Raw genomic sequence first — 15,076 nt, forward strand, 5'->3', positions numbered from 1 at the left:
CGATCAGCTTTTGTTGCATAGAAACTGTGTTAATGTAACTTATCAATCTTCCTGCATGTTTTGACTTTTGGTGCATTATTACATTTATTTATCAGGTACTCTGAAGAGCTGAACAATAATTCTGGACCTGTGATTCACAATGCTTAAATTACTTTTGAAAACTGAATACCTGCAAAATATTTTCACGAGTGTATTGCTACAAAGAAACAATGAATATAAATTGCTATTTGATTAGCCACAAATCTAAATGTAAAAAGGTTCAGTGTCCATCAGTTCCACTGGTTAGTGAAATTTAGCCATCAGATATTGGTATGATGTCTCAGAATATAATATCAGGGGTAATTAATGGATTATATAGTTATATAATAGCCAGTAGAAGAACCTGGTAGCAAAAGCCACTTCTTGTTTTCATTATGCTTTGCAAAAATACCAGTCTGAATGGCAACATGCCACTTATGTAAAGGGTTAAAATGATGTCATTTACAGTGCTGACATCAAATATAACCCAATCTGGATATTAAATAGAGAATCCATCTTATTGGTTTAAGTGATAATTTCACTGTGTATGGAGCTGAAGTAATAATTTTCAATCTTTTCTGAACTTCACTGGAAAAACGCAGGCTGAGCAGCATGATTTAATACCTTGCCGTGGGTCATCCATTTTCACAAGAGTTTCATGACACACAGCAAACAGTCAACAATGTGCCCACCGCAACCTTAATGTGAGTGGGTCTTTGTCCAGCTTGTGCACTCTTTGGCAGCCTGGAAACAGAAACCAGATGCAGATATAGTTCACCCTGGGTTTAAAAAAAAAAAAAAAGAGGAAGGAATCTGTGGCTATCTTGGAACCCATCATGGGTGGGAGGAAGCTATCCAAGGATTTTGCTGGCACCTCCTTGTGGCAGATGCCCAGTGCAGGTACTCTGTCTGGAAGGGATACGATTATCAGATAATATGGAATGGAAAAGAATTTTAAGGAAAACATCCCTTACGCGAGCTGAATAAGGGGGGCTCCTAAGTCTCATCAGCGAGAAGCCAACACCTCCTCCTTTTCATAGCCCCCTTTAAGGGAGCTGAGGAAGGGGGTTTGGGGCTTCTACATCCAGATCAGCAGGGAGCCAACCTCTTCTTCACACCTCTGTACGATCTGTTGCTGGATACTCCCAGATATTATAAATGAATGAAGTTGCAGCCTAATTAAACCACACCATGGCCTCACGTCTTTCTTCCAGTGTGGACAGAAAATACTTGTGTTTAGAAAATGATGTTTTCCCCGCAAAGTGTCTTGTTCAACTAGGAGATCCATGGAAACAGGATGTTGTATCACAGACAAAAGATTATAATTTCAGTGCATGATCAAACAAAGAGAAAAAAAGCTGAGACATTCTAATATATATACAAATTCATATCTCCATCTATAAAAGTAATACAAAATCTGTTGTTACATAAATATTTTCCTTTTCTCTAATTTACACCATTTCCCTTTTTAAAGGGTATTTAACGAATGGTTATTGCATCCCAAAGAACTATTTCAATTTGTCAGCATCACCCACACTCTAAGTATTATTTTTTGTACCGAACACGCAAGACTGAGAACAGTACCGAAATATCACCATTCTGGAATTTACAGAGTACATTCTCACCTTAATGCACAGAGAGTTACATGTAAAATCCCCAAACTATGAGATAAGAATACAGCTTTTTATGTCAAAAGCACTAATAGTAGGGATGCTTTGAACCGCGCACTACTATTAAGGAGTTTTGACATAACAGATGGGATGTCAAAATCAGTCTGACTGGTCACCACAAGTGAAGATATACATGACATACATTCAGTTTTAGTTCTTTGAAATGTGACTTCATCCCCAAGATCTTCAGGGCATTTACGACGTTTTAGAACTCATTAATTTAGGCAAGCGGAAGATGCTGATTCCCTAGCCCTTTTACTGACCACTGTGCAGTCAATCAAAAAGTTATTTCTCTGTCTTAAGAAGACTAATAAACATACTACTTGTCAACTGGACAAGATTCACTAACAGGATGCATCTCACCTGCCCACAACCATTCTTCATCTGCAAAGAGGAAGGAGGGGAAAAAGGTGCTTTCTTTGAGGTTTTTAAAATATTTTCAGATCACGGCTCACAGCACTCCAAAGAAAGGGAAGGGCAGAATCCTGAGTTACAGGTCAACAAAACATCTTTTGTCACCACAAGTTACCTTAAAAATATTTGTTTAATTGATATTACCCATTTTATTCTCAAATCTAGGATGAAGAAATATTTTAGGAAAGCTATGGTCCCTAACTTCTGGAAGGAAAGTGTATTAGGAAACATAATTAATTAACTTCCCTTAGTATTTCAGCTATATCTACTACTACAGATATTAGTCATATTGTTCCTTCATGCATTATAGCTGTTTGAGGCTGAAAGTGCCAGAAAAGACAAATTAACTGCAGTCTCTGTCAACTGATATTCAACAGTCAACTAAAAGAGTTCAGATGCCAACGTTTACTAAAGTCATCATGTGCATGTACCACACTGGACTACTAAAAGACTGATGTAATTTTTAATTCCCTGAAAGAAACATAATACACATGAACCACATTTTTTACTTTTCACATACAATATGATACAAAATTAACGATGGTAAAAGAACTTACCACTGGGGTTAAAAGCCATGCAGCATATAGGCTTTTCATGGGCAGGGAAGTGGGCCACAATACCGTTGCTGTCGGAATCCTCGCTAACGATCACCTGCATAATATTAATTGAGACAAAGAAAGGTTAGGTGTTGCTGTATGGTACAAAGTTGCACAGTCATTCAACACCCACTCATTTCTGCACTTCTCTGCAGAATTTTGAAGATTCTGTTAATGACTGCCTGAAGAGTAGAAATCCAACAGGCCTCTTCATAAGCAGTGGAAATTCATGCAGGGATTACTAACACTTGAATATCCATTTTACAAAAGATACATACTAGCAGGAATTAGAAATATTAATATGTGTAAAAACTATAGGAAACATCCAGACAATTGCACAATTTTCTGCACTATTTTGTAGATGACATAGACTGATTTTTAAAGCGTACAGCTCCCATACTGCAGACTACAAAAAAATGGACATACTACGGGAGTCCCGGGGAGTCCCTTTTACTTATCGCTTACAGATAGAATACTACTGCTGCTCTGCTGCATGAAGTGTTGGTGGGTACAGCGCAGGTTTGTGCAGGACTCTGTACCCTGGGTATTATGAAGCTAGGCTCCATGTCTAGATTGCTGCAGGTTGAGGCAGGGTTGTTGCCAGTAGGTCTATGATTAGGAGGATCCAGTGGGGTCAACTTTCTACTTCAGAAAACATTTGTTAGTCTCTAAGGTGCCACAACTACTCCTCATTCTTTTTACTTCAGAATAGAATCTCCTGTTCCATCTCAGGGACTCAAGAAGAAGCTGTACGGAAGCTGTGGAATTATCTCACTTTTCTTCAGGTTGGTAGGTGGACTTTGTCCTGCACGAAGTCAATTTGTTTGAGCTAGTCCAAGAGGGATTGATGAGGGACAATTTCAGCCAAAAAGCATACATAATTCCTTAAGTGTAAACAAGAAATAATTTTTCTAGCAAGACGAAACAAAAAATGACAGAAAAAGAACAGGTAGCACAAATGCAACCTAAAAAGCGGAAGGTGTCACTTAATCATGACACAGGAAAACCTTTTCCTTTGTAATATTTAAAGTATACGTAGCAGAACTGTCTGCAAGTAGGAAAAAAGACTGCTTATACAAAGGGAAAAAATAAAGATTGAACACGTCTATTAGGTCATCTAATCCATCTTCCTGGTAGTCCAGGACACTTCACTACAATATGTTCCCATTGTTTTATTATAATCTTGTTTACCTGAAACCAGTTTAAAATATCAAAGTACAGAGTAGAAAGTATCTACTTTGGCCCATGATCCTTGGTTTTCAATGTTCTGTTGTCCCCATCTATAAGCATTGTGGTTTGAATGACAAGGAAGTAATGTGGTCCAGACACCCTAGCACACAGAAGAGGAAGGTTGAGTGTATATATTGAAACAACTCCCTTATAAAAACTTAGATATTGACAATCATTAAGCACTGAATAGGTTTCCAAGGGAGACTGTGGAATCCCCTTCACTGGAGGTTTTTAAGAACAGGTTAGATCAACCCCTGTCAGGAATGGTCCTGTCTCAGTCCAGGGGGCTGGACCAGATGACCTCTAAATATCACTTCCTGGCCTACGTTTCTATGATTCTAGTTAAATATGGAAAACTCAAAACAAAACAAAATAATCCCAAAAGATTATTAATGAAAAACATTTGACAATTTATTAACAATGTAACCCATATTAAGTGAATGGCATCTACGCTAAATAAGCAAGGTTCCAGTTTTCTTAATAAGGTAGTGTAAAATTATTTCTTCTAAGTTTCTAATAATTTGTCTCTTGTGTTCCAAAACACTTTTGAGCATTTAAAACTTCCTTTTCTTAACAGTCATTGGATGAAATGAGAAATCATCTTAAAATGTTTAAAGAAGTCATGTAATAGAGATGAGGAGGCCTGCGCCCGACTTATTTTAAACGTTCAAACTACTTGGCACTGTCATATACAGACAATTATGGTTTTGCTTTCCGTTGTCAGCATTCCGTACTGATTCCAGAACCACTAAGAAAAGGGTCTGGAGATCTTCCTAAGAGCATTTCAAAGAAACAGCATTCCTTTTCGCAGCCTATATAAGCTGCACTGAATAACTCCTATATATCATCTTTTCACAGCTTCCACTTTTATGTAGTCTTACCCTAGGCCTCCTCATCATAATTAAAGATAGCAGTTGCACCCTAAGCTAGTATCACACACGAAACAGCATATTTTTAAATCCAGTCATGTTACACCAAGTTTTTGTTAACCTGAAATTTGTAGATATCAGTATTCATCTAAAAGCACAGTTAAAACAAGTTAATGTACATTATCTGATCTGTTGCATGTGCAAATTTTTATACAGACAGCAAACATGATTAATTCAGTGTGGGTTCCTTTTAAAGCAATGAAAGTTGCACCGAGATGATTATCTCTAAAACAAAAATCTCTGTACAATGGTCAAAGAACAGTCTGGCTGTTAGGAAAACGCAAACACTTTTAGTCTAAAAGTATCATGACAAATAGGGATTCCACAGGATCTTTAGGCATTGTGAAACGCTTTAGGCACCCTAATTTCAGTACAGCATAATGCCAAAAATTTACCATTCATAGGTTGAGCGAATGGTGTTCAAATTTTAAAACTGTTTTTCAGCTACTTAAAATGCTCTTCCTGGAAGGGTGTAATTTGTGAGTGATTTAATATCAGTTTTCTAATAATCTCTGGTTCTTCATACAAAGCTGACCTACAAACATAACAAATGAACTACCTTTTAATCTTTTCACTTGGATTTACTATGCCACTGTTTGTGATTTTTTAAAAGGAATAAGAACAAATTGATTTCTATTGTCTCCTTTCTACATTCAGAAACACATAACAGGCCTTGAAGACCGTGCAAACCCCAAAATGCTAGAGAGTCTGACTCTTTGGAAAGCTGTCTTATTCAAATGGCAATGTCAGTGTCTCATGTTTAGCTAAAGAGAGTAAGAACTCAAATCTTTGTGACTCAAAAATACAGAAATTAACAGGAGGTGGAGAGCTCCTACAAGTGATCCTCCAACTCTCATGGCTCTCAGCCCCACACTGTCTTTCCATCGAATACTTTTCACTCCCTACCATGGCAGCCACTAAGAAAATGGGGTTAGCGACCTCGCATACCTGCCAATGTGGGGAAATATGAAGTTAAAGACACATCCCTCATGTTTTTAAAGTCAACATAACAAAGGAAATTACACTGGAATACAGGAGGGAGGTTAGCAAGGACCTGAAATGGACAGTGTTTTGTTCATCACTTACTTATATTTAAAAATCTTCTGGATGTACCTGAAACTTTTACTGTTTTTCCCCTTCTTGCATGTCTGACTGGGCAGTTGCCGTGGTAAGCTAGGGAGAGGCCTTTTTCACATCTCAATATCATCTCTACACTACAATGGAAGGAAGAGGCTGAGGGTTCTCCCCGGCTGACCCGATGATCAGTCTTGTCAGCCAGAGAAGAGCCCAGCAATGAACTCTAGGCTGTGGTCCTTTCAAAGCAAGGAAAAATATGAATGCCTAGTCTTCCTACAGATTTTGTACCCCATGTAACGTTTTCAGTTAGATGCAAATTTTTATTGATCTATTGCCCCTAGTGTGAACACAACAATACTAATATGAAGGTGTCTTTAACTATACCCCTGTAACAGTACAAATTGCACAATTTTCATTTCCAGAACAAGGCTGAAAGCTGCAGCACTGAGGCAATGAAGAAGGTATTCAGACCACAGGGGATTCTTCTAGATAGACTTCACAGAAGATGGGATGGGGACACTTTACTCTGATGCTGAAATGAAAGAAATTTTCTGCAAGGGTACTGGAGGGGCTGGAGTGGGTTGAGAATTATCCATGGTGATTGGGAGGTACGTTAAATCAACATTGACGTTGTAAAGCCGTCCCTTTCCACCAGTTCAGACTATGTGCAACTAAGAAGGGCGGAAGTGAGAATCCTTTCTTGGGAAAGGATGGCACAAATTGCGCAAGGATGTTTTCAGCTGCTGCCAGAGTGGGGAAGCCCCCAACCCCGTATTTTCATGCTGGAACTTTTTCAAACTCCATGGCAGTGATTTAAACACACTCCTTTTGGTGCTAAGATTAAAACACCATGACAAAGTCACTTTTAGTAATAGGCTCATAAATCCGGCCACTGTCCTCACAAATGCCTGGTAACTCAGTATCACAAGGTTACGCAAATATCTTCCTTACATATTTCCCTATCATCAGAAATTAAGAATTCCACAAAAATAACATTAGGCCTTTTCTGTCGAGACCCTGAAAATCACCACTCATCTTATCTGAGATGCCCAGCCAGCACCTCAGCCAGATAGCTGCAATGAGATTTTCAAAAGAAGCAGCTCTACCCAGTGCTTAATTGAACGAGATGAGTCACTGCTATAGCTCTATCAAGCTGACTACATTGAAGTTCAACAAAACACTAAGCAATAAAAGACTAATAAAGTAGTCATTATCTTCTTTAAACAGAAAAACAGACAAAAAACCAACAGGAATCATTACACTTGTTATTAGAATACAATGTTTGCTTTGAATGAAAGAGAGAGAGTTTAAACTAAAGCCTTTTATTCCTAATTTGCGTTTTACTTCATTTTTAGTATATTCCATGTTGTTGAACAGAAGCCATTGACAATTGTGACTTCAATTATTTTAATCTTTAAAGGCAAATTACACGTCTTACCCCAGTGGAGACATGCTTTTAAACAAAATATGAAAGTAACACAAATAAAAATGGACACAAATTGAATCAAGTTGGTCTTATTCTTAATACAATTAAGAAAGAATGATTTTTATGATGATGGGATCAAACTAATCAATTTAGCAACAGAAATATGAAGAATAAAATATTCTATAACTATTGCACATACAAAAATATCTTCATTAAAGTCTCAGTGGATTTAAATAACTAAAGTCAGTGCATTGTCAGCTTCAGGTCCTAAGATGTATGTGCAAAAAAACCCCAAAACCATTATAGCTAAGGTCAAACATCAGTGGAAAAGGGCTAAAAGTGATAAATCTGTGGCATTAACTACTGCTCTCCTTTTAATAGAATCCAGCATAAACTCAAAACAGCCTTGCGCTCAGCCTGAACCGTTTATCTGAGACAAAAATGTCTTCTTGACAAAAAGCAGATCCCCTTTAATAAAAGTAAGGCAGACAGTATTATGCTCTGAGGGAATCCTGTTGCTATATTTTATTTTTATTTACATTATCATATATATCTATATATATCTGTAATCCATGTAGATATAAAAAGTGAAATATATTCTGAGTGTTAGAATATTGAATTAACTTTTGTGAAAATTGTACTTTGTCGTAAGTAAAAGTACTGGGATTAATAACCAATGGAATTGCGTATGCCGTTAAAGTTTTACTGTTGAATACCCTTTATTCTTTAAGCCTTTTGTTTTACCATAAATGATTCTTGATACTTGAGAAGCATCTTTATTTGGTTCAATTGTTATCAGCTCCTTACCAAATGGAAATGAACTTATGGAACTGCAGCAGTCTGCCTTTTTTTTTTTTTTTTTGGTGTGTGTGTGTAAAGAATTCCTCTTTAATGCAATAAAAAGTTAACAGGGAACAGGAAAAAAACACCAATCACATTTTAAAACATAAAAAGACAAACATGTTATATATCTTATAATTTTTCGAAGTTAACATTAAAAAAATTTCCTCAAATATTTTCATGTGTTTTGAATGATCAATGAGTAACTCAGTGATATATCATTAATCACATCACTCTATCAAAAACATTAAGAATCAACTAAATCTTAGATGTTTAACAGATTTATATTCAGGCACAAAACTGCCGGCTTTTGAAAAAGGTCATTATTTCAGACTAAATGTGGGTGGCCTAGTTGATGAATTAATTAAGAATAAAGAATCAAAGGTCAAAAGAAAATAATTTTTCTATAAAACTTAAACCACTAAAGGTTTCTGTATTTATTTCCAATTAGAGAAAAAAAGAGGACATCTGTATAGGTTCGTTTTTATCCATTTAAACTAATTAACAGATCCAAATAAATAGCCACTGCAGTTAACTGAAAAGTTTGGTAACACTTCATTAAAAGAACGTTTAAACAAGCACATGGACCGTGGTAACATATTTTGGTTGACCACAAAGTTACTTGGGGTTCTTGATCATTATTTTTATTCAGTTTTTAAATATAATCCAAATAATCCAATAATTCAACATTTCTACACTTTTCTTTTAACGACACGACAGTTAAAAACTCTCTCAGAGTACTACTGTTTTTAAAAGAAGGAACTAGCACATAAACAACTGCCACATGTGAGACTTCACTAATATATCTACATTAATAAGATTTACCAAAAATATTTTCCCCAGAGATTTACATTACATCTCTGTGTGGTTAAATTCAAAGATTTCTTCGGTGTACAAATGTGTGTATATTTCTGTATAAAGTTAATAGATGTTTCAAATTAAGCAATATTATGTTAATATCGTATCTCATAAAATGCACTGAGTGCTATCTTGCATTCTTTACACTGGCTGCCTATAAAAGGGTAAACTGAATTTTAAAAAGAGAGAGAATAATGTCCGTTTAAAATTCTAACACTTCTGGCCTAACTATGTTCAATCCATGCTTCTTAACCCTAATTTCGGCAGGTAAATCTTCATATCACACACACCTCCAAGTTAGGGTTTATACTGTCATATCCAAAGTCAACAATCACACATTCTGCTGTTGTAGGCCCCACGGTATAGAACAAGCTCCCCAGTGACACCTATTTCGTTTAATCCTTTACTTACTTTTTTCCCTTTCAAAAGTGTTTGCAGGATAACCACTGCTGGCCACATATTTATTACCTTCCTTTCCTATGCTTTTTATTCCACTTTTTAAACTGGACCCCTCATTTGTTTTTACATATCTATCTCTTAAAGAGGTCATTTTATTATTTTTATTACTCTGTAATTGTTTTCATTCCATTATATAATACAATGCCCAAAGTTCTTTGTCAGAGGTGGGGTTAGTGCTACGTGGATAAATAGGGTGATTTTGGAATTCACAAAGGGCATTTAGGTGCCCAGTTGAAAGCCATTCGAAGTTGGGCACCCGACTCCCATCCACGTCCCTGAAACTAGAGGTGCTATTATTTTTGACTATCCTTTAAGACACACACACACACACCCGCCAACGCACAGGTCCCTGGATGAAAGGGCTTTGCTTCAGTGTCTGGAAAGGGTTAAGTCAATCCAGAATACAAACTTATGTGGAATCCGTGGGTTCCCATGCAATTTAGGAAGACCCAAGCTACCATTGAGCACATCCATCCCAATTCAACAGAGATGTAATAGCCCAAACCACAAATCCTCATCCTTCCCTTTCCACCTAAAAGGAGTCAGGGATTCTACCCAGTGGTGCCTCATACCTACTTTGTCATTTCATTTCTCCGAATTAGTCTAGATCTGGATAAAAGAAAAGGAGTACTTGGGGCACCTTAGAGACTAACCAATTTATCTGAGCATGAGCTTTCGTGAGCTACAGCTCACTTCATCGGATGCATACTGTGGAAACTATGTCCTATCATTGCCCGCTTAATCACTGCCAGGAGCGGTGCCTTGAAAGCAAAGATAAAAATACACAAGGGATTTGACCTGTAACTGTAGAACAATTATTTCATCTGAGCATGGGGCTAACATTAGACCCTGTTAGTAACCCACATTAACCATCCAGCTCAACCCCTCTCCATCCCAACTGGGTGAACCCAACAAAGGTTTGAGGAATGGGGCAGGTGTGAAGGTGGGGTAAAACACACTACAGACAAGCCAATTTGCGATGATGGGGTCATTTCCTTCCAGACATTAAATATAATGAGCAAGGATCAACCCAGCTCAGGTAGTCATATAGGCAGCAATCGAGCAAGGTGATTAACCATGTGCCTACCTTTAAGAAGGCAGTGCAGTTGTAGCCATGTCAGTCCTAGGGTATGGGAGAGACAAGGTGGGTGAGGTAATCTCTTTTATTGCACCAACTTCTGTTGGTGAGAGAGAGACAAGCCTTTGAGCTACACATTGCTCTTCTTCAGATCTCTCTGACCAACAGTAGTTGGTCCAATAAAAGACATTACCTCACCCATCTAGTCTCTCTAATACCTTTAAGCATGTGAGCAGTCCTATTTACTTCAGTGAGACTACTCACACATTTAAAGTCAGGCATTTGCTTAAGTGACTTCCTAACTGGAGCCTGAATCAATTATGCTATGAAAACTACCCATTCTGTGGAGGTAGTGCAGATGGATCCTACATCATCTAAACAGTAACCGGTCACCTCCTCCAGACGTACCCGATCCCATCAGTGTGAGAGAGCAGGAGCATTCCCAGCCTCCTACCAACTGACTCTTATTCCCACTCCCCTGCACTGGAACTAGTTATTTCATGCAGCCAGGAGAACTGGAATCTGCCATGTTCAAGCCAGGATCATGCACAAAATCTGCTGATTCAATTCAATGATGGGGGAAACAGAGAAGGAGGGTAGCATCTAGCAATGACTCAGAAGGGACACAACTGCACGTCACACACCTTACACAGGAAAGTGCCCTACAGAGGCAGTGTTGTACAACAACCAACATTTTCTAGGCCACATAAAAAATTAAAACTATCTCCCAGATTTTTGTTGATCAAGCTTCTTCATTGATAGACCTAGACCCTTCCCTGAAGTTATAAAAAGGCCCTCTGTGGGGGGTGGGGTTCCCCGTATTAGAAAAACCCATGCAGAAAATTCTGAGAGCCAGCTCCACACTGAAAATAAATTATCAACCCCAGTACTGTTTACATATCCCAGGTGACAAAAATACCAACACCAGAAAGTTATTTCTGGATTCAAATGATCTAAGAATAGTGTCTACCTCAAAACCTGATACTTCAGGGTTTAAGACAAAAAACACAATTGTTTCACGAGCAATAGGGGCTTATTTATGATATTGTAGTGTTACTTGGGCAAGGCAACTGTTACCATTTTTATAACTACTTTTCCACAGTGTCCTTTAAGTTTGATTACTCCCTACTACTGGTAAGGTCAGAGGACAAGTTCATAAAAACCTCTAAACCAACAACAAGACTTAAAAACCTAAGATAAATCATTTTATTTCTAATGCAGAATAGTTAATGCACAGACAAGAACATCAGAAATAATGACTGCATTAAACAAGGCTTCATGAGAAATTTATGAAGTAGAATTTTTCTTTTTTTCTGGCTTTCTAAGAAAAGGCAACAGAAAATTTTCCAGGAAACAAAAATGAACCCCAAAGGCCAGCAGCTTTATTTTACTAACAGGTTTCAGAGTAACAGCCGTGTTAGTCTGTATTCTCAAAAAGAAAAGGAGTACTTGTAGCACCTTAGAGACTAACCAATTTATTTGCGCATAAGCTTTCGTGAGCTACAGCTCACTTCATCAGATGCAGTGAGCTGTAGCTCATAAAAGCTTATGCTCAGATAAGTTGGTTAGTCTCTGAGGTGCCACAAGTACTCCTTTTCTTTTTGATTTTCCTAACAGAATCTTGTAAAATCAAATAAAATAGTGTTATTTTCTATTTTCTGCTGGTTTTGTATTATTTTGTTTTTAGGAGAGAAGGGGCTTCTATATCAAATCACTGGCAACACTATATGGATTTGATTATCTTTAAATTAATTCTTGGAAACATTAAAGTATCAGACAGCATATTATAAACCTGGAAAGGAAAATATTTTATTTTATCATCAGTTAGGAAACATACCTAACATGACTTTTTCTTTTATTTTTAAATATCTTACCAAGATAACAAAGCTGTACACACAGTACATCCTAAACTTTAGTGTGGGCCCTTTGGGGGTTGGGAGAAATAGGAAGGAATAAGGGCACATCGTTGTTGGTTTTGTTTTTAATTCAGCAAATGTTGACAAATATATTATGGAAAAAACTCAATTTGAGGAACCATCACAAATAATTAAACCAGTTAGAGTCTTGCATGAGTAGAGTTTCCAGGATCAGGCCCTTGAAAAATAAACTATTAGTTGAATAAATCAATAAGAAACCTAAGACACCTTTATTTTATAAAGAAACTCAATTAAAACACTAGTTTCCATTTTAAATGGTTGACATATGGGTTTTTTAAACAGATAATCTTACATGGTACAATTGTATTCTATAAATTAACTATGCTGTCAGAAAAACAATATCAAATGGCAGACTAGGACTCACTTAAATTTATGCTGTGAAAAGTTGAGTAATTACAGACTTTCTACCCAAGTTCTCATTTTCTTAGCTAACCATAGTCTCCCAGTTATTACTATTTTACACCATATCAAACAATTCACCATATTTCTAGAGCAGTGTCAAAATTTCCTGCTACATTATGTATTAATAAATGTAATCAGACCATACCCACATACAACTGGTCAGCATAAATCAACATCACTTTTGAGCAAGTGTTAGAGGGACAGAAAGTGACACTTCACACTTGATGTTGTCAAAATGTCATGTAAATGCGCACTACAGGCTATATTCATGCTGGCTTAAATTCAGTCCCAAATAGCACTTCCTAAGCCATAACAATGTGCATCTGTAAATTTGCTTGACCTGATAAAATTCATGGTTATATTTTTCATTTGGAAATGTAAACGCACATAATGCATTTTTAATTCTAAAGTCTTGTGACACTGATACTCTTTTTGTTTCTTTGCAAGTTGTATTACCTGCCCTTCTCCAACTGTCTCCGTATCAATAACAGTGATGATCCCAGGCACCAGAGGACTTCGACGAGTATTGCTATGAACTAAAATCTCTTCTTCAGTTGCTCCTGAAGGCAATGTCCCTGTCAGCTGTGTAACCACTTTCCCAACCATTGTAAGTCCAGTCTTTATCGTCTATAAAAAGAAAGAGAACCAATAAATACAGTTTTAGGGCTGTTTTTCAGATCTACATTGAAATTTCTCTCACAGCACAATGAATGTGGTGACTAGATTGCTCATCACCATACATCAAAAAACACATAAAACAAATTAAATGGGTTTTTATAACTGACATACTAATTGTGTGAGATGCTAAATGTAATAACATTCTATTTAAAAGGCTTAGCAAGCTACCAATAGAGTTTGATCTATCTCGTGAACTAGTTTTCTTTGGAAAATAAAATGTAATTTCACATATTTTAGCTAACGGCTTCAAAAACATTGATAAAAAGAAGAGAAGTATTCACTGTAATGTCTTTAGACACTATTATGTTAATTTTTTTCTTTTTAAAACTAACATTTTTATTTGTTTGTTCCTGGAGGTACTGAGCAAAAGCCACTACAGTTGAAAGCATTACAATACATTGATATTATAGTAAAAGGGGACAGGTGCACAGAACCCTTTGAAAGAAGGGCAGAGATGTGTGTGCACAGATCACATTTCTATTGCCACATGACCGGGCTCCTCCATGATCATGAACTACAGAAATATACAAAGCTTATCCTTCATTTCATTTGATACGTCACCTCAGAGATGGTAACAGGGAACAAAATGTATGTTGTAGCTGCAGTGAGAGGAATAAAAGCATTACACATTCACTACATAAGAACGACCCTACTGGGTCAGACCAAAGGTCCATCTAGCCCAGTATCCTGTCTTCCGACAGTGGCCAACGCCAGGTGCCTCAGAGGGAATGAACAGAACAGGTAAACAAAGTGATCTATCCCATCGCCCATTCCCACTACGTAGAGAAATATTTACTTAGGACCAAATCATGCTTGACTTACTCATATATTAATAGTCCCACTGAAGGCAATGGTATCCAGATGAGTAAGACAGGAAGGATGTGGCCCTTGATGGATATAACAGGGATAATCATTTATTTCTCAAGAATTCACCTTTTGGAGTTCTAATATCATTTGAATAGGAGACCCAAAACCAGTAACATTAAAAGCCTACATCTTCAAAGTGGTGGGAAGGAGGACTTTCCAGCAGATCACACAAATCCCACTACCAGTAATGGGACTTACTGTTCATGTTTCCTAGGCACTGCTTTGAAAATTTATCCCTTCCACTGGGTTTTATACTTTACTAACTTTTTTTCTGCAGGTGGGGATGGAACAGGACAGTTTGGGAGAGATGGCTTTAAAAAAAAAACCAGCTACAACTCTGAAATGTCTTTCCTTGGACGAGGACCGCTCTGATAAATAAATATAATAGGTGTTTAAGAACAAAATGACATTGTAACAAACAAATTCTTAACTAAAATGACAAGCAAAGCTGCCTGCTAAATTGAAAAGGAAAAAAAAAAAGATACAGATCACAAACTGAAACCAAGAATAAGCCACAAATCAATTGTAACTGCTTTGTTTAGTGCTAAAAACTCAAACTGCAGTGATTAGAAAACACATTAGTGTTCATCAATTAGC

The 15,076-nt window shown here is 37.0% G+C and overlaps 1 protein-coding gene across 12 annotated transcripts in view; it reads right to left on the minus strand.

The window, feature by feature from the left end:
* The window catches only part of BCAS3 (BCAS3 microtubule associated cell migration factor), a 499,958-nt gene that overhangs the window by 378,687 nt on the left and 106,195 nt on the right, over positions 1-15,076 (minus strand). For 11 of the 12 annotated variants that reach the window (XM_077836609.1, XM_077836606.1, XM_077836610.1 and 8 more), the window contains 2 exons: positions 13,391-13,561; positions 2,660-2,753 (listed from right to left, as the gene is read on the minus strand). In XM_077836609.1, the coding sequence (XP_077692735.1) occupies positions 2,660-2,753; positions 13,391-13,561 (265 nt within the window). The remainder of the gene's footprint in view (positions 1-2,659; positions 2,754-13,390; positions 13,562-15,076) is intronic. The other variant, XM_077836612.1, reaches the window with a different exon arrangement.

This window comes from Eretmochelys imbricata, chromosome 17 (genome assembly GCF_965152235.1).
Source record: "Eretmochelys imbricata isolate rEreImb1 chromosome 17, rEreImb1.hap1, whole genome shotgun sequence".
Taxonomy (NCBI): Eukaryota; Metazoa; Chordata; order Testudines; family Cheloniidae; genus Eretmochelys; species Eretmochelys imbricata.